General features: G+C 36.3%; 6 protein-coding genes across 12 annotated transcripts; 2 read left to right on the forward strand and 4 right to left on the reverse strand.

Moving 5' to 3' along the window:
* Positions 1-102: 102 nt before the first annotated feature.
* Positions 103-6,316, forward strand: LOC125208435 (lys-63-specific deubiquitinase BRCC36-like). 5 transcript variants are annotated; one of them, XM_048108044.1, is made up of 10 exons: positions 103-385; positions 2,790-2,915; positions 3,304-3,391; positions 4,065-4,150; positions 4,220-4,438; positions 4,694-4,860; positions 5,168-5,326; positions 5,415-5,495; positions 5,578-5,632; positions 5,847-6,316. In XM_048108044.1, exons 1-10 carry the CDS (start codon positions 275-277, stop codon positions 6,039-6,041), a joined length of 1,287 nt encoding a protein of 428 aa, XP_047964001.1. In that variant the 5' UTR covers positions 103-274; the 3' UTR covers positions 6,042-6,316. The 5 variants fall into 5 exon arrangements, 3 of the variants coding, with proteins under 3 accessions (XP_047964001.1, XP_047964002.1, XP_047964000.1); XM_048108043.1 differs by lacking the exon at positions 103-385 and adding an exon at positions 1,426-1,947; XR_007174117.1 differs by lacking the exons at positions 103-385; positions 5,415-5,495; positions 5,578-5,632; positions 5,847-6,316 and adding an exon at positions 1,278-1,947 and having other exon boundaries at positions 4,752-4,865; positions 5,168-5,309.
* Positions 6,317-6,341: 25 nt separating this feature from the next.
* LOC125208436 lies at positions 6,342-7,172 on the reverse strand. The gene is made up of 3 exons (XM_048108046.1): positions 7,062-7,172; positions 6,900-6,953; positions 6,342-6,808 (listed from the first exon to the last, which is right to left on the reverse strand). Exons 1-3 carry the CDS (start codon positions 7,104-7,106, stop codon positions 6,545-6,547), a joined length of 363 nt encoding a protein of 120 aa, XP_047964003.1. The 5' UTR covers positions 7,107-7,172; the 3' UTR covers positions 6,342-6,544.
* Positions 7,173-8,349: 1,177 nt separating this feature from the next.
* LOC125203166 lies at positions 8,350-10,559 on the forward strand. 3 transcript variants are annotated; one of them, XM_048101466.1, is made up of 2 exons: positions 8,350-8,445; positions 9,181-10,559. In XM_048101466.1, exon 2 carries the CDS (start codon positions 9,240-9,242, stop codon positions 10,476-10,478), a length of 1,239 nt encoding a protein of 412 aa, XP_047957423.1. In that variant the 5' UTR covers positions 8,350-8,445; positions 9,181-9,239; the 3' UTR covers positions 10,479-10,559. The 3 variants fall into 3 exon arrangements, with proteins under 3 accessions (XP_047957423.1, XP_047957425.1, XP_047957424.1); XM_048101468.1 differs by having other exon boundaries at positions 8,365-8,445; positions 9,308-10,559; XM_048101467.1 differs by lacking the exon at positions 8,350-8,445 and having other exon boundaries at positions 9,184-9,603; positions 9,667-10,559.
* Positions 10,560-10,968: 409 nt separating this feature from the next.
* On the reverse strand, positions 10,969-12,361 carry LOC125206453 (acyl-protein thioesterase 1-like). Its single transcript, XM_048105705.1, has 8 exons — positions 12,279-12,361; positions 11,995-12,031; positions 11,841-11,910; positions 11,650-11,760; positions 11,426-11,579; positions 11,265-11,338; positions 11,106-11,199; positions 10,969-11,041 (listed from the first exon to the last, which is right to left on the reverse strand). The coding sequence occupies exons 1-8, from the start codon at positions 12,359-12,361 to the stop codon at positions 10,969-10,971; spliced, it is 696 nt and encodes a 231-aa protein (XP_047961662.1).
* A 7,581-nt stretch (positions 12,362-19,942) lies between these two features.
* LOC125207451 (acyl-protein thioesterase 1 homolog 1-like) lies at positions 19,943-22,869 on the reverse strand. The gene is made up of 9 exons (XM_048106802.1): positions 21,820-22,869; positions 21,613-21,715; positions 21,273-21,309; positions 21,113-21,182; positions 20,919-21,023; positions 20,672-20,822; positions 20,487-20,569; positions 20,310-20,403; positions 19,943-20,211 (listed from the first exon to the last, which is right to left on the reverse strand). The coding sequence occupies exons 1-9, from the start codon at positions 21,848-21,850 to the stop codon at positions 20,139-20,141; spliced, it is 747 nt and encodes a 248-aa protein (XP_047962759.1). The 5' UTR covers positions 21,851-22,869; the 3' UTR covers positions 19,943-20,138.
* Positions 22,870-24,021: 1,152 nt separating this feature from the next.
* LOC125207163 (putative cytochrome c oxidase subunit 5b-like) lies at positions 24,022-26,589 on the reverse strand. The gene is made up of 6 exons (XM_048106389.1): positions 26,259-26,589; positions 25,964-26,046; positions 25,817-25,867; positions 25,482-25,548; positions 25,313-25,392; positions 24,022-24,425 (listed from the first exon to the last, which is right to left on the reverse strand). Exons 1-6 carry the CDS (start codon positions 26,404-26,406, stop codon positions 24,354-24,356), a joined length of 501 nt encoding a protein of 166 aa, XP_047962346.1. The 5' UTR covers positions 26,407-26,589; the 3' UTR covers positions 24,022-24,353.
* Positions 26,590-26,875: the final 286 nt, after the last annotated feature.

The raw sequence follows: 26,875 nt of genomic DNA on the forward strand, positions 1-26,875 counted from the left end.
AAATATTTGCAAGATTATAATCAACGGCCAGGAAACGCGGGTGCAGCGAATGAATGCTATGACCCACCACACGGCGCACTGTACAAGAAGCCACAAATTTATGCATTTCCCCAAAACCCCAAACCAGACCAAACCCAATACGAGCTAAAATTCGAAGATTTCATCACATTTTCACAAGAAAATAAGCAAAATTGTTGGGGAAAAAAGTGTCTATACGTTGGTAGATAGAGATTGAGAACCTTCTGAGAGAGAGTGTGGGAGTAAGAGAGAAGGGATGTCTCTAACGAGCGTGAAGATGTCGGAGGATGTGTGGTTGACGTGCCTCACCCATGCATTGTCCACTGAGACTGAGGAGATCATGGGCCTTCTTCTTGGTGATATTCAGGTTCATTAACTTCCATTTTCTTTCAATTATTGCCCTTCAAGTTTGCGCCTCTGTTTTGTTCCAATTTGGTTTTGGAAGGAGTGTTGCGTTTGTAGGTTTTTAGGTTTTTTTTTTATACCTAACGCGTCGCAAACCTGCACATTTCTGGTATTTGGTTAGCTTGAGAAATTTTGAGGACATTCATGGACTTGAATTTTTTTTTGTATTATCCTACTGGCTTCATTTTGTGAGTTGGCTTTGTAAATTTCACGGTTTGATCCTAGTTCGAGAGGATGTTGTCCTTAGAGAGATTATGGTTTTACTGATTCATTGATGTTTCCACCCACTGGTTCCCTAAGTTTTACCTTATTGACCTACTAATTGCAACGATTAAGTTTCTACGATGGCGCTGCCCCCATAGCTTGGAACAAAAAAAGATTCAGTGTCTAGTTGCACAACTGTTTAGATTAGGATTGAGCTAGGTAGATGTGAAATTTTGTAGGAAATTTGGATTTAATTTAGCAACAACTAATGTCTCGTGTCTTGGAGAAATTTTGTGTTCTAAGGGACTTGTTTCTGAGAATATGTTGCCTATAATTTGTTTTTTTCACATTTTCAAAGTTAGGATGATACACTTACTGATTTGGAGGATTTGAAAACCAAAAGAAGAATAAAGTTGTTAGGAGTTTCTGCAATGGTCGAATTTGGCAGTGGATTGTCGTAGGGTGTTGTGGATTAAATCATTAAGGTAATGACAGACCAGGAACTTGTGAAGTATTTCACATGAAAAAAGTCAATATTATAAAACCTGTCCTAGATTTATGGCCTCTTTCCAAAATGGGGGTTTTCAAATTGTTTTGACTTTAGCTCCATGTTTCTAAAGCTTCCGTGATTAGGTCAACAGGTTTAATCCCGATTTTGACCAAATTAAACTTTTAATTCTGATTTTTTACTCCCTAATTAATTCCCTAATTATTTTACACTTCAATTCATCTTCTTCCTTCCTCTTCCTCTCAAATTGCCCCACAGTTTCAAGCTCCTCTTTTCCAATTTTGAGATTCTTGATCCTCACGAGAGATTCCAGAATGGGATTGAAATTTCTAATCTCTTCCCTCTCTCTCAACTCAGCCTCGTTCCCCATTCTCAAATCAGAGAAGTCTCTGTCTCCTCTCTCGGCTATTCATCACCGTCCACTGCCTACCACCGTCAAATTCATCGGCGGTGAGCCCGACAAGCTCAGCTCCACCTCCGCCTATCTTCTTCCTCTCTCTCTCTCTCAGCGCGGTCTGCCATCTCTACCTCGCACATCCGATCTGCTACAAAAGTCGCGGCTTCGAGCCCACTCAGCGCCAGTGCCCGGAAAGGTCGGGCCTTGCCATCGTCAGCTGCCGCTCGCTGCCAGCACCACTCCAACCTCTTCCTCGCACCTGTTCGCTGTCGACTCCACCGCCACCGGCGTGGCCTGGATCCGAGCCTTCTCAGGGAGGAAGATCAAAACAGGCGGCGTGATGTGCTGGAGAGGATGCGGTCAAGGGAGTGGGGAAGACGGAGGTGGAATCAGCGGAATTTTGGAGGCAGAGACGGTGAGATTTTTTGCAAATTGGATGGGCAGGGATAATATTTGGAATAGCCTTTGATTTTCATAGAAGAATCTGAAAAGGAAGAAGATGAAAGATGAGAGTAAGGAAGAAGATGAAATTGAAGTGTAAAAATAATTAGGAAATTAATTAGGGAGTAAAAAAATCAGAATTAAAAGTTTATTTTGGTCAAAATCGAAATTAAATCCGTTGACCGTTAGTTTTTAACAGAAATGTTGACGGAGGACCAAAATGATCAAATTTCCATATGTGCAGGACCAAAAAATCCAAAAGATAATGTTTAGGACCAAAAACATAAAATGGTCATATGTTCAGGACCAATTTTGGCCTTTACTCTAAAATTAATCATATGTAACTGGTTGCTATTTGGTATTGCACACTTATGATAGTACTATTTTATTTAATTATTCCGTTGAAAAATCACATTACTAAATTTTGATGTATTCAAGTTGGTTTTCAAAAAATAGAAAGTAATCTACGATGGTTATCTTGTATCCCTTTTCTGTTTTTCTTCTACTTTTAGAAAAATAATGGTAATTTATTATCTATTAGTTGTAGCAATGATGGAATCGCTGATTTGAAGAGAGCAGCTTTTTGGGTGTTAAATTATTTGATTTATAATTGATGCATATAGGCATGTTGGTTAGGTCAAGCCATTACTTATAGACAATTAACTGATCTTCAAAGTATGATGGCCTACTGAATCAATGCACTACTAGTGAACCATATAGATATAGGCATTTTTTGAAGAATTTCCTACTTTATCTGATAACGTGTGTGTGTGTGCGCGTGCGCATGCGCGCGTGTTTTTTCTTTCTTTCTTTCAGAGTTCTAAGAATGGTAATGTTACTGCATTGATTTGGGGAGCACTTCCACAACCACGTTCTGATCGACAGAAGGATAGAGTAGAGACTAACCCAGAGCAGCTGACTGCTGCATCAGTTCATGCTGAGATATCCTTTTACAACATCTTCATCTTATTGAACTTCTATGGATATTTCTGAATAAAAATAAAAAATATAAAAAACAGATTGTAAAGTGGGTTTTTGCTTGAATTTTTGTGTGCTTTTGATTCTGAAGTACCCAAATTTTGGCTTGTTGAACTTTTAAAATATTTTATATACTGCTAAACAAGTGTTTTTTAAATTCTAAATCAGACAAGCATGAATATCGAATATTCGAATTATAAAAATCTTTAAAGCTGATACATTAATTTTCTTATTACCCTTTATGGCCACATATACACAGTAAAACTTGTTGGAGAGTTCGGTTAATTAAATATGCTTATGTGGTATTCTCCCGGTAACTGTTGATGACTTTGTCCAATTAACCTTATAACACAGAATGACAATGGAAACAGGAACTACGACTAGAGTGATTGGCTGGTATCATTCACACCCTCATATCACAGTTCTACCATCTCATGTTGGTGAGGTTTTTAATGACTCAAAATGTGCCTGGGGAAATAATTTGGGCTGTGTTGGCAGTTTTGATTTACCTTATGTTAAATTGCAACATTAAATAAGGAAAGCATGAAATATATAACAATTTTGGTTGCACCCCATTTTCTAAACCCATTTCTTGCCTGACTTGGTTTTGGCTAAATTGGTATTATCACATTTTTAAGTCCATTGATAAAACCCTGGATTTTGGAGTTCTGTTCTCCAGCGAATTGAAAATTTACTTTCACAGATCGACTTGTTGCCTTAGTCTAGGCTAGCTACCTCACACTCTGAGATAGTTTTCCTATGAAATATGAATACTGTTAAGGTGATGAAATCTAAGAAAATTTATGCAGTTGGTATATATTACTCCTAGTATACTTCAAAACTGTCATTATGTAATAAAAGTCATTTTACAAAATTGGAGTGACCTTATGCCCTTCTTAGTATGATGGAATGAAATGTGATTCCTACTTCCATTGTGTTCATTGGTACAATGGAATGAATGAGGGGATGGAATGAAAATGCAAAGAAATTGTCATTTCATTCCTACCTTCATTCCATTCCATCATACAAAGAAGGGCCTTAGTTCTTCTCTTCTGCTCGCCCTCTTCCTCATCTGCTATGCTATATGATTCCATCTTTCTGGGATTTCTGCAGATGTGCGAACTCAAGCAATGTATCAGCTATTGGATTCTGGGTTTATTGGTTTGATATTTTCCTGTTTCAGTGAAGATGCTCAAAAGGTTAGTTCTAACTAATACGATTTCTGTGACATAATCAGATTTCTTTGCGGCTGATATAGATCATTATAGGTCGGAAGGATTCAAGTCATTGCATTTCAGTCTATGGATGGGAAGCAGGGTCACATGATGAAACCTCTTTCTCTCACTCCTGTCCAAAAAAGTTCTGTTATAGATTTAGATTCTTCCATGAGTTCTTCAGACAATGCAATTGCTTTGTTTGGTTCTTCCAAAGGAGAAACCATGGAACAAGACACTGGAGATTCGGAGGCAGCCAGTAGGGCTTCTATGGTATGCTTAAATTGAATCAAGATAGACTTGATATTTGTGCATGTTCTGTCTTTGAAGTCTATGATTGCTTGCTATCATAATTCATTGTAGCTCATCTGTTGAATATTGGACATGGGTTTTTCATAAGTTTCCTTATGAGTAAAATATTTTGGGCTATTGAAATAGTGATATAGATTGAAAATGCATTCTTTTCCACAAGTGGGTTCGAATGTTTACTTGATTGGTCATATATAGTAACTCAACTTGTCTTGCTAGGGCTCGGGGAAATCACCACGTTTGGGAGGTTTTTTTGCTAATGCTAATGCTAAAACAGGAAACACTAGTCATGGTAACAGTTTGAATGATGCAATTCATGATTTTGATCCCATGGATATGTCTGAGGGTATGCAAGAAGCGATGCATTTGTCAAATTTGGAGATGAGGTAATGTGAGTACTAACTCTTATCTCTTCAATATTTCATTTCCCGAACTCATTGTCAAATGATGAATTTAAATCAGTAAAAGAATATATCTATGGTATAAAGAAAAATGAACTTTATCTGTAGAAAGTGAAATTTTATGTCGTCATTTCAAGAATTAGATAGAATAAGATGTTAGAATATTTTTACCTTTAATTGCTTGACTCGAGACTTCAATGTGTTAATGAAATAACAAACATTCAACTTCACCTACCAAAAGTATGTTTGTTGATTTTGTATTGTTCTTAGAAGATATTTTGTTTGCTGGCAGTGGCGCAGAATATAACAGAAAGGAAATTCCTCTTCATGTTCTCCCTACATCATCCCTTCTGAGTCTCGATTCTCCTTTGTCATCATTTACAAATCTCCAACGGGTGCTGTATGAAGAGGAGAAGACTGCGTACAATCAAGCAATGGCACAAAACACTAGGTGACTTTAAGTGACTGGCATAACTCCCATTTTCTTTCTGACATTTTATTTTTCTTATCATAACCACCATTATTTGATGCATCTCCAGGGATGGAAAAATTCACCCCCTCTCTTTCATTCATCACACCTCCACGTACAAGTCTTCCATGTGTAAAATGATCGAATACTGGTATTGGATCGTCAAACCTTTTCCACTTTGATACTTTTGCTCAATATTACCAATGTTTCATATGTTGCTCTACTCTTTGCAGCTTGAGTCCTGCCATGACTGTTCTTCAAGATCGCTTGAGAGAAAATGAAATTCAGGTGAGTCATACATTACCCTTAAAGGTGTGGAGCTTGTTAATTTGTGGTTTTTATATCACCCTCGTGTTGGTAACCTTGTATGTATGATTTTGAGCTCTTCCTGACTCGTCTTGCCTACTTTATCCCCTTTCCGACCCCTCTCCCTTTATGCTCAAACTATGTCGATTGAAAGAAGCTGTAGTTTCGCTTGACCCTGCAACTTTTCTTGAAACAGTTAAATCTGCTTACGGAAGAAGCCAACCAACTGGAATCAGAGGTTGCAAGAGGGAGTCCCTCAAATTCATCCCCCCGCTCTCCATCTCAAGGCCACAGGAGTAGTTCCTCTGGTCACAGGGACCTGTATCCGACGGACTTTAGCCACCTAAAAAATGTCAGTGGTAGCCGGAGCCGAAGAGGGTCCCAGTCGTGAGAGGACTTATTCTAGTGTGTGCTGAGCTTCCCCTTTTGCCTAAATATTGCAAGTGTTTATGCCTCATTTCTATCTTCTCTCTCTGCTTTTCTACTATCATTTTGTCTTGGGAAGAAACAACTTTGAATATGGCATATGATTAAGTTTATATCAAAGTTATCATCACCCTTTTTAGATATACTGGTGAATTTGGAACCTCCATTGTTTCCAAATGCTACATTTATATCAACCTCTCTTTCTCAAGGTGATTATATTGATGAGAAGATTTCTCTTTAGCTTTTTAGTCTGATTAAATGCATATTTTACTAATAATAGTACTCCATTTATTATGATCACTGAAATAGAATGAGGGGAACGATATCAAATCATCGCCATCCTACAAATCAAATAAAATCCTAAGTTATTTTTCAAATAAATACATCACTAGCCACCTTGGGTATATACACCAAGAATTTATTTGTAAACAAAATTCAAATATTGCATCTAAAAAAGTGTAGATGGGTTTAGTTAGGGTTGTGTGGATAGCCAGGCCTGTTGGAGTAAGTCGATTGATTTGCACTTGGATGAGTTGAGGCATCCGAGGCAGCGTTGCTGTAGTGATGGCTTTCAGGGGCGGCCGAGAAGGTGTTTCTGATAGCATCAGCTGCCCCCGTTGCCGCATTGGCAGCACCCGCGGCCACGCCACGGGCAAGGCTGGCTGCCCCGAGCACGGCTCCTTTTCCCACATCAGCCGCGCCTTGCGCCATGTTCTTGGCTTGTGTTCCACTCTTTTATTTTAATTCAAAATATGAAAAAGTTTAGGTCGTCGATTCTTCTTAGTAATGGAAAAGAAATACTAATAATAGTAAGAATTTTTACCTCTTGAAGGAAATTCTGGTTCTCACCTTGATCTTGCAGGCTAGGTCTTCTCATCTACAATGAAATCATTATAGATGATATAAATGTAGCATTTGATATATAATTACAAAAAAAATACTTGAGTTTGTGGAACAATTTGATGTATAATTACAAAGAAAATACCTGAGCTTGGCCTGAAAATGAGTCGTGGGGAGCTTGACCAGCCATTTCTGTGGGTTTTCTAGGGAAATTAAGAATGTCTTACAAACTTAATTAATCACAATTTAGAGGAGAATTTATTTATAGTTAAAAATATGTCTTATCCTTTGCTTTACTCATTAATTTGTGCCTAAATATATGCATCACTTAACACATGGAGTGGTATGCGTAGAACTAGGGCATGGGCAAACATCTCAAACCACTTTCTTTTATGTTTGTTTTGTTGAATTTTTTTAAGAACCATTTTTAATTTTAATTGAACATTAGTAACATGTTTTGTTTTTGAGTGCATGTATGGAATTGAAATGGAACCAGACTTCATGTGTTGGGAAATCAAATTAATCGACCAAAAAATTTAAGAAGTATTTTTGATTTTTTTTAGTTGTTAAAATTGTTAATTTATGGGGTATATAAATGTCATAGTTTGCCAAGCACGACTAGACTCCAAAAGTAAATTAAAGGAATTATCTTTGACTTCTCATGATTAATACCTAATTGATCTTCTAGACCTGTTCTTTTTACATGCTTAATATGACTTTGAATTTAATATTTCTAGAAAACCATCTACTTGAATTATATACTCCATAATTATATTGTGTCAACTCAAGACAATATACTTTAATTCATGTCACAGTTAATGTAGGTAGATACTATATAATAATACTATGGTAACCCAAATACAAGGTGTCTCAAAGAATAATTGACAAAAAATGATGTATAAAGAAATTTTGGACGTTAAATTATTTATCTCCTAATTTTACTGGTTTAATTGGGCTCCGCAATTAATTACTTATTTTATTCGGCATAATTGGTAGTGTTAAACTGATAGGAAAATTAGGAAGAGACTTTCTACCAAATGTGATGGATTAACCCTTTCAAATAAAAAGTTGGTACAATGACAATTAATGCTTATAATATCATGTATTCAAATAATCCTAAAAGTCATAAGCTTTATATGTTGTAGACTATCAAAATAATTATTTAACATGCAATTAATTTCTGATGTGGGCATGTCAAGATGCATCGTAAAATTCTTATGTCACAGATCCAATTATCCAAATACATTGGACATTACAGAATATAAATAAATAAATGTGATTTTTTATTTGGATTTCTGCTATTTATAATTATTTTTCCAGACTTAGTTACCGGAATTACCGATGAGGACGCGCCACAAAATGGAAAAGAAGGACATTTCAGTAATTTCGAGGAGACGTTTCCTATAAATAGGCTCTTCTTCTACCTGAACATATTTTCTCCAATTCAACCAGCAGCTGTTGCAGTTCTGAAATCTTCGCCGCTTCCTCAGGCGAAATCCCTACCTGAATCAGCGCCGGATCGGGCTCTGGTACGTTGTATTCCTTCATATGTTGCGCTTCTGCGTCGGATGGAATTTTCTGCAATTTGTTTGGTTTAATTGCGTGAAATTTGTGAGATTTGGAAATAAAATCCAGAATTTTGGCGGGGTTATTGTTGATGGAGGCTAATCACGGAGGGTTTATGGATTTAAATGCTTGATTTGCTTGTATTTTATTATTTTCTGTAAATTGTATGATTGCTTTAATATTAAAGGTGATTCTTTTTACCTTTTTTTTTCTCTCTGGAAGTAGAATCCGTGAATTATCTACGGTTTGCCTATCCTTTTTTCCATCATTTTTATACTCTTTAATGTTCGTACGAGAATTTTTTAAGCTCGAAGCATAACAGCTTTTAATCCGAGGTTTATATGGTGTTTGCTTTTGTTGAAGGTAAAACCGATTTAATTTGTTGGATCTCGGTGATTAATTATCTTTTTTTCTGTGATTTTGTTTTGTAATGCGTGGAGCTTTCAATAAATCAAGGGGTAATTTGTCATAGATTTTGAGTGATCTCGATGGTACTAATTAAAATTTTGGTGAATTTTCTTCGATGTTTAGGGTTTAATGGAGGTTATATTGTTTCATGCGTTTATTCAAAGTTATCTAATAAGTTTCATATTGGTCACGGACTATTGATGAAGAAATATGTTATGTAGTGACCTTTCGTGCTTTCCGTTCATAAAAAAAATACTATTGACGAACGCAAAAACCTTTGAATTGAATAGGAAGCAGTTTCGGCGCGCAGAGGAACAGATTTGTATAGTAGTTTTTTAGATTTCTCAGAATGCCAAAAGATAGGAGGGTGAGTTCCTCGTCTTTTGACCATTCTATGGTCTCCCCTTATTCTTGCAGCCCGAAGATTTCAGATAGCAAGAATAGCAACAGCTCTTTGCCTCTTGTCGGGGATGAAAAGGAATGGGATGAAGTTCAATGCCCAATTTGTATGGAGCAGCCCCACAATGCTGTCTTGTTACTCTGTTCTTCCCATGAGAAAGGTTGTCGTCCTTTTATCTGTGACACGAGCTACCGACACTCCAATTGTTTCGATCAGTTCAGGAAGTCAACATCTGGGAAAGCAAATTTACATGCTTTATCGGAGGAACTTCAATCTGATCTCGTATGCCCCCTCTGTCGAGGGGCAGTCACAGGTTGGGATGTTGTATACCTTGCGAGAAAATTCTTGAACTCTAAGACGAGAAATTGTTCTTTAGAAACTTGTAGCTTCAGTGGAAACTATGCAGAGCTGAGGAAGCATGCTAGGCTCGAGCACCCATGTGGACGCCCATCAGAGGCCAGTCCCAATCGGCAGGCGAACTGGACCACGCTGCAGCAACAAGGGGACTTCATGGATGCACATGCATACCAGTCGGATATCGAATACGACTCAAACACATGGCCTGGCTGGGATACATTGTTTCCCTTGGATGAGTTGCTGGAAGACGAACTCTGGAGTACAGGAAGCTTGTTTGACCTCCCGAGTGGTATATCCGATGTTGAGGACGATCTATCAACGTTAAACGGTCTCGCAGTGCCATATTTTAGCCCCTTCGTTGTTTACCCGGGTGATGACATGGTGGATTCTGACAGCTCAAGAAACGGAGTTCTTGACATTACCGATTATGGCAGCTCGAGAAGCGGAGGAGATGGGCCACAGTGGGCCACTGTATCTGGTCCAAGCTTGAATCTTCATTTGGGAAACGCTGCGCCAAGTTCAGGGTCCGGACCAACTAATCATAGTGGAGATGATGCAAATGTTTCAAGCTCAAGACCAAGCTATCAAATGCAAGAAGGTCTGTCGAATTCACGGTCAAGATCGAGTCATAGCAGGGCAGATGATCCTGCGAGTTCAAGGGCAAGCAATTCAAACGCTTCAAGATCGGGATCAAGGTATCACAGAGAAATCGATCGTGGAAGTTCAAGTCGGAGATCAAGCTATGGTAGGGAAAGCGAACAGCGTTATTCTAGGTCGAGGGAAGTTCCACCTCGAGTAAGGTCTGGTACAAGGAGTTTTCCAGACGCCTAGTGAAAGTCATGGTTGAGGAGATTAAGAATGTACTTATTTTTGTATTTTTTGCTTTCTTTAACTCTGGAAATTATTTATTTATTTTTATTTATGGTCGTTTTTATTTTTTTTGTTGATGCGATTCCCATAAAGATCGATATTTCCAGAGTTCCTCACAAACATAGCATAATATCCAACTTGAGCATACGATGTTTTGTTTAAATTTCAATATGAGGAATGCATGCCATCTTATTGTAGATTCTTATTACATGCATAATCTCGATAAAATATTATTTTGTAAAATATGAGGAATGGGATGAATAGTAGTAGTAGACTAGTAGAATGATTTATCATCAAACTGGAAACTATTAATATTCCAAAGGTACAGCTGCTTGGAAATTACTACTGTAGGAGTATAATAGAAATACTTGTAATCCAAAACATAATTAAGTATTTAAATAGGAAATTAATAATCACGATATGACAATAGGAAGTGCATAAACCATAAATCTTAGAACTGCATAACTGCATTTAGCCAGTTTCTGATATCTTCCCTCTCATCAGCCCCAAGAAAGTGTCCGACCCTGCAACATCAAAATGACTCAAAAGCCCTTAGAGATATCATAGGAGTAATAAATTTAGAAGTACCATCCATATGTGTCGAACGCTATGTTTTGAAAACCGGACGAGGTAAGAACGTGACAGGCTGTGTGGCTATGGCTCGGATAAACTATTTCATCACCTGTTCCAAAAACTAACTAGTGAATAATTGGTTTTGCATGATTTTGAAAGAATAGAGATACGTACTAAGTCCGTGAGCTAGGAAGATCGGGAGATGGGCAGCTGGATTGCGCGATGAGGGAATGATGCTGCTCATGGTGCTGCAGGGGTAAAATGGTCAACAATTATTTTAGTAACACTAACACAACCAAATTGTTTGCTATCTTGATCATAATTAAAATTCGAACCTAGCTTGGGGAAGCCAGCCATTGAGGGCGAGAACGGCTGTCAAACGTATATTAGGGTAAGCAGCGGCATTATTATATCGCCTGCGAGCTAAGCAAATAGCGGAGTAGAGAGCTACTGCAGCTCCCATGCCTAAGCCCCCAACACCAAGTTTTACTGCAAACAAATCAAATCAAATCAAAAAGAGTATTGGAAAGTAGCTACATTAATCAATAGAGACTCTTACTGCCAGGAGGCTCGGATGAGAGCAAGTTAGCTACGACTGCTGCTGAGGCATCTAAGCCATCCAAGTCGTCGCGTGGAGTATCTTCAGTAGAAAGACAGTCCACATCAAACCCTGACACACCATATGCTTGATTTTTCAGTTTAAGTTGCATAATATGATTGATGTAAAATTGATCGATTTTTCGTCCTTACATGATCTGAATGAACGTCCACCATACGCAGTAACGGGCCGACGTGGAGCAGTTGGGCATATCCATTTTATCTTCATTTATATTTAGAAAAGTTTAATTGGCAGGAAATATGAAACCTTAATATAATTAGCAGTGTTAATTAATTATGTACTTACATTAGGAAGATTGAGTTGTTCCAAAATTGATGGCCAGCTGCAAAATAAGATATACTTGCATGATCAAAAAGAGTAGCAAGTTTCTTTCCTTGTGTTTACTTTCAAGAAAGAAACAATGTATTGAATGATCACTCTCTTCCAAGTAAATTAAAACAACTTTTAGATAATGCATATTCCAATTTTCAGACAAGAAATATACTATATATATATGAATACATACTATTTCCTTTATGAACATAACACAGAGAAATGAGAATATGCTGTTCCTTCTATGTAATCTTTACCTTCCACCAGTTTCGCCGCAACAGTGAAGCCAAACTATCGTGGCCTTGTGCTCTCCTGTAGGGGCAAGCACTGCTGTTGCCATTTTGGAGATCTAACTCACTTCTCAACAATTGAAGAATTCCCTTGTGATATGTAATGAAGGTGAAGCACCACACCCCTATTTATACATACTACTAAAAATACTGGTGGAAATCATTGATATAATATTATGTGAATAAATTTATTGTTAGATTGCAATCATCATTATTTTACGATCTTAATTACATAAATATGTGATAAATTACAATATTACGTTAATTTGTGGTAAACATGAAAGCAATAAAAATAAAAACTAGAGTTAAACAAGTGAACAACAAAAAATTAAATTACAATATTACATTAATTCTTTGATATTTTATGATATTATATTTATACATCTATTGTTATATTGCAGTTATCTTTAATTTATGATCTTAAATCGAATAAATTTATGCAGAAATAAATATATAGTCTATTACAATATTACATTAATTCTATTGACATTTTATGGAGGAAATGTTGAAATTAAATTGCTGGGCCGAGGTCATACGCCTCAGGCCTCAACGTGGCCTTTTCCACGTATCTCAGAGTGTTTAAGCAGTAGAGAGCAATTAATTATAATCCTATATTATTTCGATGAAATATTTTGTAGAATTTTATGAAAGAGGAGTATGAGGAATGGACTGAATAGTAATAGTAAACTATTAGAATAATTTATCATCAAACTGGGAACTAGAATATTCCAAAGGTATAACTAGTAAGTTACTCTCTACTTGGAGATTACATTAAAGAAATAGTAGTAATCTAAAACATAAATATTTATATAGAAAATTAATAATGACTATGTAGCAACATGATGATTTTAATGGGTCGAGAACTACATAAGAGCATCCGCAGCGGGATGTTGTCCGTCCGTGCCAGCGGCACGGACCCCCGCCGTCCGCCAATGCAGCCCGTCTGTTCGTGCCAGCGGCACGGCGCTGCTCTTAAACAAGAGCACGTCCGTGCCGCTGAGCAGCCTTACGTGGCAGCTCCTGATGCCGTTGGCAAATTGATTTTTTTCTTTTTTTTTAAAAAAAAAATAATCAAAATTAATTAAAAAAATGTTTTTAAATAAAAAAAATATTTTTCCACTTCCCAATAAATTATATCCGTTTTCTACACACTTTTAATTTATTTTTAAATTTTTTTCCCCAAAATTCACATTTTGATCATCTATAAATACCCTCACTTCAACACAAAAAAAATCCCACCATACTACACAATTCTCATCTATTCTATCATCAATTTTCTCATCTTTTTTCTCATCAATTCTCATCTATTTTCTCATCTTTTTTCTCTTATGCTCTCATCTAAATTCCCACCACACTACACAATGTCCGACTCCGGCGATCACCCCTCCGGCTCCCGCGGTTAGAACCACGATTGGTTAGGCTCCAAGCCATTTCCTAGTCCGGAAACGCAATTTTCGGCCCCTCCTCAAACCCAAGGTTCTCAAGTTCTGGGTGGCTTCCGGCCTTACCCGGTGGACGACCAAGATGCCCACGATGGGCGGGTGGGCACCCGAACCCGAATCGGGAGGGAGCTCTACTCCTACTCCTCCTACTCGTGGTACCCGCACCCCGTACACTCCGGATGAGATGATGCAGATGTTCAAAGCCTACTTGGCAGTCTCTGAAGATCCGGAAGTTGGCACGAACCAAAGCGGGAAACGTTTTGGTTTCGCATCACTCGGCTGTACAATGAAACCCGGCCAGGGGGAACCATCTATCGCAATGATTGTATGGTGCGCAATGCCATCTTCAGAGCCAACGACGGAATTGGTAAGTTCCAGGGATATTACCTCCAGGAAGAGCGGTCGGCGGGGAACGGCAAGAGTGAGCTCGACATCATTAGTGCCGCCTTGGCGACCTACCAAACCTTGGAGTTGAAACCGTTCAAGTACCTCAGCTCATGGTAGGAGGCGCACAATCATGAAAAGTATAGGTAGGGGTGGCGTAGTAGCATCCTTTTCCAGCAAACGGTCAAGGTCGGTAGCCCTATCCTACGGCGCCTCGATGATGTGGCTACCTAGCTTGCCGGAACTAACTTGGGTAGCTCCGACGCTGGCCTGAGCCGTTTCCGCCGGCCGCAAGGAAGGAAGAAGGCGACGACCAACCGCCGTCGCGTCACGACTCCATCAGCCCCCGCTCCCGCTCCCTTTGTGCCACCTCAACCCCCGACCAACTCGTTGTGGACCCTCTTGGGTCAACTCAATACGACCGATAAGCCTAACATGACTCCCAACCAACTTGCAACACATGTGGCATTGATACGGGGTGTCAAGAGAACATTGGGGATAGAGGACTAGTCTTCCACGGGGGTATTTTTAAGTCTTTAATTATGTAGTTTTTAATTTGTAGGATTTTAATTATGTATTTTTTTATTTTCTAGAATTTTAATTATGTATTTTTATTTTTTAGGATTTTAATTATGTAATTTTTATTTTTTAGGATTTTAATTATGTAATTTTTATTTTTTAATATATTTTTATAATGTAGAAATGTTTTTAGTAATTGAAGTATTTAAATTGAATAATAGAATGGTGGGACCCTTAAGTTTATCCTTGCGAAAGAGCACGACTATGTGTGTTGTGCTCTTGCCTAAGGACAGAGAATAAAAGTGGGTTCGGGTCCACCTTCATACTCTTATTTAAGAGCACAGATGGGGATGCTCTAATCGTAAATCCTAAAACTGAAAAACCGTATTTAGCCAGTATATGATATGTGCACTCTCATCGTAAGGCGAAAGATAGGTGTCCGATCCTACAACACGAAGACGAGCAAAATGACTCAAAAGTCCTTAAGATATCATTACTTGTATTTAGGAACATATATTTTGATAAATTTAGAAGTACCCTTCATATGTCTGGTATTCTGGTAAAATATATATTGAAAACCGGACGAGTTAAGAGACTGTTGGGCATATCCATTTTCTCTTCATCATAAAGTTAAATTTTTATAGAAAATGTTTGGCAGGGAACATGTAGCCTTAGAACAAATAGCGGTATTATGTTATGTGCTTACATTAGGAAGATTGAGTCGTAGCAAGTTTGATTTCCAACTGCAAAATTAGATATACTTACCTTATGTTTACTTTCAAGAAAGAAACAATGCATTATTGAATGGTCAAACTACTAATGCTCACTCTTTTCCAATAAAAAAAAAAAAAAAAAAAAAAAGGAAACAAAGGTTTGTGTTAGAGCTAGAGTTCAGAATGCATTTGTGGATGAAGAACACATGCAAGATTTGTTGTGTTAACCTAAGAAAAATTAAGAAGGAAATTAAATAGATTTTTGTACAACCAAATACTAGTGTAGATTAGATGAGATGTATGCATGAGGTTTTGTGTATTGTTATGAAAATACACATAAAAAAAATACTTAAATTTAGATAATGCATATTGCAATTTTATATGACCACATATTTCTTTTCCCTCGTATCATATCTTTAATTTATGATATGATAATTTGTTTTTCCCTCTATGTATAATGTAATCTTTTAATCTTTACATGGACCCGTCTTCGTCGAGACCATGAAGCCAAACTATTTTGGCCTTATGCTCTCCTATAGGATCAATCACAGATGTTGTGTTGACTACATCCACATAAAGGAAACAGAGAATAGATGTTATTCAGATTACAGAGTTATGTGCTCAGCGGCAAACTATACAGATTCAAGACATACTAACATTAAATGATTTGATAAACTCGTTGGACATGCCCCTATAAAAGACATGATAAGGAATGCAAATTCCAAGGATTGAAGGAGTGGAGTTTGATATTCATCTAGTACTCCATAGCTTACAATACGACGTTGAGAATTAATGACTTCTGGAATGCTCTGTTTTTCCTCTATACATAAAAACTTCGATTTTCGAGCTTCTCTCAAACCTACATCACTCAACATTTCATGCATTTTGCATGATTTAAGCTTCCCACAATGTCTGCGTTCTTCAACTATATATATAGGCATATTTTTATCAACAAGTACATCTATATACTCTGCTAGTCTTTTCCAAACACTTCCCATTAATTGATAAGGTAAGAGATTCGAATCAAACCGTCTTCATCATGATTTCTCTTACAGAGAAAACATAATTTGAAGTGCACTGACAGATTATTATAACTCAGGTATAATATTTGCAAGCATCTTTGTTATCATCTAAATTCACAATTGAACTTTAAATCTTTTTTATACAATTCTCAACTTTCTCTTATTCGTTCAGAATTTGATAAGAGTCCACCTATTACAACAATTGCCAATTGAAGTCCTTTACCAAGCTTCCAACTCAAGACGGCAACTTTCTTCCCCGAACACGGTCTTGGAAAATAGATTCCAACTAGCATACTCATCCAATAATTACATATCAAGACCACTCAAATAGTTAAATAGAGATGTTAAGTTCAATAGTATTATAGTCACCACTATTCTACTGCCATCTCTATTATCGGGGAAGAATCTCCTAACCCCATCCCATACTTTAATATCCCACGTATCATCTTCCATCACAATAATATACCTCATTCCTATCAAATATTACTGTAATCCTAATTCATCTTTACTCAAATCATATATCTTCCCCTTGCCTACTTGAACAAGATCTTATATAAGAATTGCTCGTGCAATATACTCTTGAGAAATTGTAGACTATATGCAGTGACGGATCCAGAAAATCAAACAAGCCGGGGCTGAAAATATTAAAAACAATTACTCTATACTATTATTAATATTAAAATATTTAATTGTAAATGTAATGACTGCATAACTTTTACGACACATAAGATGATAACTGTTCTCGTAGTCCTTGTCACTATTTATGTTTTTCGCATTAGATTTAACACTTGCAACATTAATTATTTGTTGGTTCACAATTGAATTCGGTTTTGAATTAATACTATTAGTTGGAGCACTTGCAGTTGAATATAATTAATAAGAGTAAAATTCTTAGATAATACTCCCTCTGGCCCATTAAATTAAAATATTTGGTTTTTGACATATGAATTTTTGTAGTATTGTTTTGTGAATTAACAAAGAAAGAGTAAAGTAAGAGAGATGAAAAGTAGAAAAAGTGTTGTTTCTATCATAAAAAAGATTTCTTTTTTGTTGGAATAATTCAAAAAGAAAAATATTTTATTTTTAATGTGACATAAAAAGGAAGATGAAATATATATTCACATACTAATAAATTTAGTTATTAATATTCTAATACTCGCACTAATACATATAATTTTGCACAAATTCTAGTTCTACAAGAGGTGTTGGGGCCAAAATTTTTATAAAAAGCATGGGACGTATTGCACTATTGATTCAAATAAGATTATTTTAGTTGATAAATTATTAATATATTCATACCCATCAAATTCTTACCTAAATTATTGGTGACGGCGCGGCTGCAAGTCTTATCGAGTGAAAACTGATTTGGGGTAATTATGTAAAAAACATGATCAGTTTTTTATAATCTGAATGTAAAAGCAGTCCAACAAATAAATATATGGCCCAAGATTAATAAGCCCGAGTCTTTTGTTCTCCAACCTAATTCAATTTTGCAGAATCAGCGGCGCTTACAGTGGAACTCCCTGAGTATGGACGGTTGGTGTGCAAGGCTCGTTCTGGGGCGGAGGCCGGTCGGAGAGCGGCGGTATAAGGGGAAATAGGGGTTCGGTGCCTATGTAGATCCGTCACTGACTATATGCACAAACAACAAAATGATGGTGGACGAGTGGACTTACATAGTTATTTCTAGCGAGAGTAGTATTGCCTATCCCACCCATTCCAACAATCTGGAAAATTTGGAGATGGGGTTCTCCTCCAATGATCATCAAAACGTTATATATCAGAATGACTTGAAAGTCGCACGGTGCGTGCGAATCAAGCTGAGACTTATGCAGACCGGTATTTAACAAGTAATAAACAATTTTATTGTTTGTTATAAATTGTAAAAGACCTTGATAAAATTGAATGGAGTATGGTTTCTACTCCATCTCTTGATCGAACATGAATTTGATTAACGATATAGGACTCAATCACATCTTCAGCATCGTAAGCTGCTTCTGGAATGCGACTCACCCAACATCTGCTTTAGTATAGCCACGGTGGGGAGAATAGCTTTCCAGAAATTTTTGAAGGGAAACAATTAGTTTAATGAGATATTCAAGCTGTTTTTGGCAGATGGAAATAAGAGGGTGTGGATGTGTTTGAAGTTGATCAATAATTTACATAATAGAAACTAAATCTCCATAGACAGCCATTTCTTACAAACATAACTTAACTAATATCCAACTTGAAGATACAATGTGTGTCCCTAGTTTTTGACGATGACTGGCGAAAACGAGCCAAAAACATTGTGTGTTGAATGACTTGAAATTTGCACGATGCTTGCGAATCGACACGACTGCGATGATGTGCAATAGTTTCTGACCATCTGACATCGTTTACAGGACAAAAGACTTACTGTTTATTCGAGTTTAATTTTAATTTTATAAGTTTTGTTTTAGTTTCTTTTGGGTCCCTAGGATTTTCTAAACGATTCAGTTTTTTATTAATAAATTTTTTTTCAAGAAACTAGTTTATTAAATGGACATAAATAGCCTTAGATTTTAAATTTTTTTAAAAAGGGTAGAAATGTCCTAAAAATATCCAAAAGGACTAAAAATGCGATCACCCTCGTTGTCAAGATACTATTGGTGCTAATAAAATTTACTAGGTATTGCAAAAGTCCAAATGCAATTGTATAGTGACCATTTAAATAATAGATAAAGCTCAAATATATTTTTAATTCATCTTGCTTTATACTCTCTCCGTTTGCAAATAGGAGTCATGTTTTTTTTTATTTTGGTCGTCCGCAAATAGGAGTTTCGATTCATAATTACTCTAAGTGACAAAGAAGTCTCACATTCCACTAACTCAATTCACTCACATATCATTTAAAATTAATATATATAAGTGAGACTCATATTCCACTAACTTTCTTTCACCCACTTTTCTTAACATTTCTTAAAACTCGTGTCGGAAATAAATGAGACTCTTATTCGCGGATGAAGGGAGTACTTCGTTGATTTAACGTTAATTCTTTAACATTTTGCTATTCTAAATACCAAACGTAAAATCGAACCTTTTCTTGATCATCTAGAAAACGTCCAATACTCCTTTAATCGGCAAAGAAAACAATTTGGCTAGATGTTCGACGTCCTTTCGTGAACAACCTAAAAGATAGAAACTGGCGGGACGTCGTGTCCAGTCCTAACATCAAATATAAATCTAAATTATTTGAGTTATTTCGTGGAAGGGAGTGGAGTGGAGTGGAGATGGAGATTTTTCTCGATCAAATTGTGGCTTTGTTATTGGTGTTTATACTTGGGACGGGGTGAGTTGAATGGAGAGTGGAGAAAAATTAAGGAAGTAAGAAAAAAACTGTAAATTTCCCATAATAATTATGTTGATAAACATTGTACACATGGTTGAATCTATTATGAATTTTAGTTGCTTTATTAATTTTATCAAAACGAAATTTATATCTAACTTTTAATAATTGTATTCAAATACTAATAAAGTAAGAACCGAATATTTTTTGAGAAAATCTTTAATATTATTGTGTACCCAAATACTCATATCAAAGCCAATAAAAGCATATAGTAGAAGATAAACCACTAATTACATTGCACATTTGCAAGCCACATCTCTTGCTACAAATCTACAGCACTATCCTTTTATTTTCCCAATTTTAATGAGTTAGAGTTGAGTCGAGTCGAGTGAAGTCAAGTCGAATCGAGTAACCCTCACAAACCAATAGCACCCTAAATCCTAAAACCTCATGGCCATATTTAGCCAGTTGCTAACATCTTCCATCTCTCTAGGCACAGTATAGTGTCCAATCCTACAACATCAAGACGAGCAAAATGACTCAAAAGCCCTTGAGAGATATCATTACTTCTATTTTTATGAAAAATATAGTAGTAATAAATTTAGAAGTACCCTTCATATGTCTTGTAAGATAGATTTCGAAAACCGGACATGCGAAGAGATTGGTATGATATGTCGCCATGTTTGTGAGGAACAACTTCATCACCTATTCAAAAGAACAAATTAGTGAATAAAATTTTTTCTTGATAAAATGATTTTGGAAGAAAAAGATAAAGTAGACTTATGTACAAAGTCCGTGAGATAGGAAGATCGGGAGAGAGGCAGCTCGCCTAGCTGCCTCGCCCGATCTATCAATCTTGCTAGCCATGCTCCTGCAAGGGCAAAATGGTCAACATTTTAGTAACACATACAAATAGTTTGGACAAGGTAGAAATCTTATTGAGTCATTTCTTTCTTGATCATAGAAACCAAACCTAGCTCCGGGAAGCCAACCACTGAGGCCGAGAACGGCCCTCAAAGTGATAGGGTAAGCGCGGCCGTTCTCATATGTGCCACGAGCAAAGCAAGTTGCAGAGTAGAGAGCTGTTGCAGCTCCCATGCTAAAGCCTCCAACACCAAGCTTGACTGCAAACAGACATAACAAGGCAAAGATCATCTCAAAACACGCGTTTTTGGATGTCAAAATCACATGAAGAAAACTAGATTAGTAGAGACTCTTACTGCCAGCAGGCTCAGTTGAGAGCAAGTTAGCTACGTGTGCTGCTGAGGCATCTAAGCCTTCCAAGTCATCCGAACTTTCTTCAGACAGCTCTCCCATATCGAACCCTGACACACCATAAACCATGCTAGATTGTCAGTTTAAGCTGCATAATATGATATAAAATTGATTAATTTGATCTGTTTTTTGCCCTTACATGCTGTGCAAGGAAATCCACCTAGTAAAGTAACGGGGCGAGTTGGAGCAGTGGGGCATATCCATTTTATCTTCATCATAAAGTTCAAAATTTAAAAGTTAGGACAATGTTTGGTAAGAAACATAAAGCCTTAGAAGAGATACAATGATTATGTGCTTACATTAGGAAGAGGGAGGCTTTCCAAGAGTTGTGACCAGCTGCAAAAAGAGATACATAATGAAAATGAGTAGCAAGAGGCTTAAATTTTTTGTGTACAACCAAATAGTGTAGATAGGATGAAATGGTGCATGCATGAGGCTTTTGTGAATTGTGCTTTTGTTATGAAAAAACCCACCCAAAAACAACTTTTAGATAATGCATATTCCAATTTTCAGACAAGAAATATGAAAAAAATACATTTCCCTTTCTCTCATATCCTATGTCTATGAAGACATCACAAAGAAATGGCAATATGTTGTTTCCTTTATATAATGTAAGGTGGTCTAATTTTTAATCTTTACCTGGACCCGTTGTCACCGAGACCATGGAGCCAAACTATCGTGGCCTGGTGTTTTCCTCTTGGCTTAACCACATATGTACCTCCAAATTCAAATGTTCTTCTACCTGAATTTGCACAACAAATTTGAGCCAAAACAGTTCATTGTGATGAGATAACACAAAATGCAGACATGAAATGAAATATAAAATGGTGGAAAATTTGCACTAACCAGAGCCTGTTGATGAATTTGAGAAGCTCATTTCGGCTATGAAACTTAAGTTCTCAATAGTTGAAGAATTCCCTTGTGATATGTAATGAAGTTGAGGAACCACACCCCTATTTATACACTCAAAAAGTGGTGGAAAATGAAATTGAAATGTATGTGTGAACCAGCTCTGCACATTGCCTAAAATCTCAAAAATAGAGGGAGTAGGGTAGGGTAGGGGGGAGGTATCTAAGCCTATGAGTGGTAAGGACAAGGACCAAATGAATGGAATCTTTAAGCAGCAAAGAGCAATGAGTTAATTAATCAAAACAACAAAAGCTAAAAAGAAAAATAGCAGATTTTAATAACATACAATACTCTACTTCCTCTGTTACAAATAGTAGTTCAAGTTCATCTTACTGTCACATATATACATGTGGCATGTTGTTTGTATAAGAGTTTGTAATAGAAAAATCTTAAGAGTAATTAGGTTTGGAGGGAGGGTTGTAGATGTGCACATTTGAAAAGAATCTGTGCTTCTTGGCAGTGGCTTGATATAAAGCAGATCTACTACTACTATTACTTGTATACAACTTCAAGAATTTTACTCTAAACAACAAAGGAATAATTCAATTTGTGGCAAGAAGATAAAACACATATCTCTATGATCATTTGTTTATATATTTTTGATGACTGATGGATGCCCATTTTCTTGAATGTCATGTTTAACTGTCCAAGCTATCAACAGATGCAAATAAAAATTGTAGGGGTGTCTGCTGTTTTCCTAAATAAGATTGGTTTTTTAAATACAACATGCAAAAGAATATGGAATTTTGAGGTACATAATCTAAGTAAAGATTGTTGGTTAGGCTAGCTAGTACATTTCAATGGCTGTAATGAAAACTGGGAAGTAATAGAAAAAAGCTTGAAAACTTTTCATTTCCAAACCAACTTTTCATTCTCCCTTGTTTGCCACTTTTCACTTGGCATATTTTGTCTAAATATTCATTATAGATTTTGTATTCTTCAAGGACAATAGGTGTACAAGTTTTGTATTTGGTTCTGTTGATAGGAAATCTCCAAATATTGGATTTCAGTGCATGACAACTTGTCTCCAAAATCAACAGGACACCTCTCTATTGTTGATAGTGTAGCATCTTCATGATACAATCATTGAATATATATATATGAATGTATTTGATACTAATTTCAACGAGTATTCTTGCTTATAATGATATTATTGGAAATTGAAGTAAAATATCAACTTTTAAATGGAAAAAATTGGGATACACAATCTGGTTAGGTCATTGAGAAAGAATATTTGCAAGGGACAAAGCTAATTTATGCTAGGCCTAGGCATTAAGAATAGATGTTGAAAACTAGTTTAATGAAATGATACTTCACAATGTCTACGTCTTTATATGAAAAGCTAGTTTATGTTTTCAATGATAACCTATTCTTGTAGGAGTATTGTTTTCCTTGGAACTATTCACAAATCACAAGTATACAAAGAGGTGTACAGAGATATTTTATACATAGTACTATTTATTTAGAAATATCTATCCACAGAGAGGCATGCCATAGGCTTTTTGCTAGCAAATTTCTCACTCGTTTTAGGGGGCTATATTTTAGTATTGTCAACTCCACTATTACCCACTACCATCCAAAGCACAAAGTAGAATCCACATAATTTAGGACAAATATTTATTTTCAGTTTAGAAAATATACTAGAGAGAGACTCATCACCCCATCAATAACAAGATCAGCATTTGAACGATATTTACCGACTAATGAAAGGTGGAGAATATAAAAGAAAGTAGGTACAGAGTGAAAATAGTTTAATAAGGATTAAGTGGGATATTAGCAAAATAAATTCTCCATTAAACCATCTATCCTTATAATACAACCAAAGAATAAATTAACCTCTTGTCCCTTTTGAATCGATTCCAGTTGTATGATCCCATTATGCAATTCAATATTACAATGATCAATTTCTTGTTGTCAAAGTAACTCAATCACAATCCCTAAGAAAACAAAATTCAACTTTCAGAACATTGTTTAGTAGCAATCATATTTAATTAATTTACTGAGCATAAAAACATCACTTCAAATATAGGCCAAAATGCGCTATTGAATTTATAGTACTACTTTCATAAAGCGCATATATGACTAGGCAGCATAACCAGCTATGGAATTTTAAAAAATAAACCAATTTAGGAAAGGAAATAAAAACAAATTTGCCAAAATATTTTTGCAATCCATCTGAAAGTTCTGCACAATAGCAGAACAACAAAATGTAACTACATTGAACTAAATGTTGTCAGCAATTATTGTATCCTCAATGGTTTGAAATCCATAATTTATATGGATCACCTTCCCATGTTTTATATCCCAAAAAAAAAGGTGAGGAGAAATAGGTTCAATTGTTGCCAAAGCAACAAGGCCATAGTGAAAGCAGTTCGTTTCGAAAACCAATGAGCTTCAAAACCTGAAGAATATTACAAAACTCCTCATCCTGTCACCAGATCTTATTCTGGCAGCAAATATGCCGACTATCTTCAGTGGTGGTGATCGTGATCATCTTCGTCTCCATGTCCATCAGGAGGTCCACCCGGGCCCACCACTTCCAACTGTGGACAAGGAAAATTTGTGAACATTTTGATGGAAACAAAGCATTTAGAACATGGATGTTCAGATGCTAAATGTGATACAAATTAACATAACAAGACTTGACTTGTTGAAGTAAAGCCTATCTATTATTCAGGTGTTCATGATTATAGATAAGCTGAGCTAAATCTAAACTGAATCTCTAAACACACACAGCAAAGCAATAGGTTTATCATCGAGTCTATCCCACACCTTGGCAGCAAACAAAGAATCATGGGCAAGAAGAAGATGCAAAAGAAACTAAGTTAAACAAGTGGCTTTCACTAGAAATGAGCATATTTCTTAATACAGTATGAATCAAGAAAAAATTCTTCGTTATAATTTATTTGGTTCAATAAAATTTTACTGTAAAACATGATGAATTTAAGCCATGAACAAAGAAAAAATACAATCCAAAAGATGTCCAAAGATGTGTAAAGCTTAGGTAAGTTGATGTTGTCAACCATGCATCTAGAATCATCTAAAGACTAGACAATATGTAATTTATATACATAAAAAAAACAGGTACCAGCTGACTATCCCTCATTAGTCATTTCCACCCAATCATTTGCATCTTGTTCCAGTGTAAAGCAATTGAAGCAAAGACATATTTGTGATTTCAAAATTTTCCTCTAATTTGTCTATCCAGACAAGTTAGAACTTACATTTAGCAATTTCTATGTAAGAAGTATCAACATGGTTATAGAAATGTGAATAATCTTAGAATCGCAATATGGACGGTTGACCATATGTAGTTATTACTGATCTGTCAAGCTTTCTTGAATCAGGTGTTATGACATTAAAAAAGACACCAAAACAATTTAGCATCTTTAACAAATAAACATTATTTGGTGAAGCTAACCAGACTTACCGTAAAATACTGTGAGCATACTGGGCATTCATGCGGCTTGCCCTTCTCTAGCCAAAACCAAACAACATCATGCTCATCCTCTGTAGAGTTTTGGGCACAGAATAGATTATCACTATCCAAAAACAGAGGTAAACAAAACAAAAGGTGAAAACACATAACAAAGACTTACCGCCTTCGCCACCAGGGCATCCCACAATTCTTTTGCCGTAATAAGACTTAATCACGGCAGGGGCTTCCTGCAGGAAAGGAAAAAGTAGATATACCGACTCTCTGTTAGGCGCATTTCACAGTAAGGCATGAAACATAATAGACATTCTTTAAGAAGACAATTGAGTGTGTAATTGAGCATACACAAGCAATCAATTCTATACTAGAGAGACAGAATCTCAAAAGATAATAGCTACAATATCATACTAGTTCTGAATTCTGATAGCTAAGGAAAAATAATTCCAACATAGAACATGAAACGAATTTGAAAGGAAATTCATACGAAACAATGCTGACCTTCGTTCCAAAGGGACCCGAGGGGTGGTTGATTTCGAGAATGTCCTTTCCCTAATTAAAAAGGATTCAATACAAATTGTGAGAAAATTATTACTCCATATGTTATTGCTAAAAGCAAAAACATGTAGCCAGAGATAAAATACTAACTTGAAGCTCAGCTTCCAACTCCTCTCGCTCGTGACCAGTAGCGATGGGCACAACATCTTCCACTCTCAATGCAGAAGCATTCCCTATTCATTTATGAAAAATTAATCACCCAAAAATCGAATATCATAATAATCGCGGAATCACAATCATATGCCCCAATCTAAATCGACAGAGCTATAAATTTCATATGTACCAATCCAAATCTACATAGCTATAGAATTTCATATGTACTACCAATCTAAATCTACAGAAGTACTATGAAATTAAAAATTTAGGGTTAGGCGGAGGCACCAACCAGATGCAGAGAAATGTCGATAGGAGGCGGCGGATGGTCGGAGGAAATTCCTTGGAGCGGCCGAAGACGCGGCGGCGCATCGGACAGGCCTGGATGCGAATCGGCCTGGTTCGAGCGATCGTAGCTGAATCGCGAGCCTTCTCCACATGATTCTGGTTGGAATGTGGTATTGAAAGGCGGCCGTTGGATCAACAACAACAAGATCGAATCACTCTCTCTGATTTCTCCAAGGGAGACGACAGTAGAATCGAATGGGATGGAGATGGCACTTTGGCCGAGTAGGGTAGCTTTGTTTAGCAACTGTAGAGAGAGAATACTATTTTCTTTTTCTTTTTCTTTTTCTTTTTCGGCTTTTTAATCGAAATGGAAAATAAAATGGGAATTTTTATTTATGTTTTGCTACGTGTTTTTCAATTGGGCCGTCGGATTCTTTATTTAGCGAAGTCGTTAAATTATAATTATGTGTTAATTAAGGAAGTTCATTAGGTACATAAAATCACTATTATTATTTGATTAGTTTTAAATGATTGTTCATGATATGACCTTATTATAAAAAATATATGGAGGTTGAAAAGTAGCTTTAACCATATTAAACCAAAATAAAGTAATTTAAAAAA

Source organism: Salvia hispanica, chromosome 2 (assembly GCF_023119035.1).
Source record: "Salvia hispanica cultivar TCC Black 2014 chromosome 2, UniMelb_Shisp_WGS_1.0, whole genome shotgun sequence".
Classification (NCBI taxonomy): Eukaryota; Viridiplantae; Streptophyta; class Magnoliopsida; order Lamiales; family Lamiaceae; genus Salvia; species Salvia hispanica.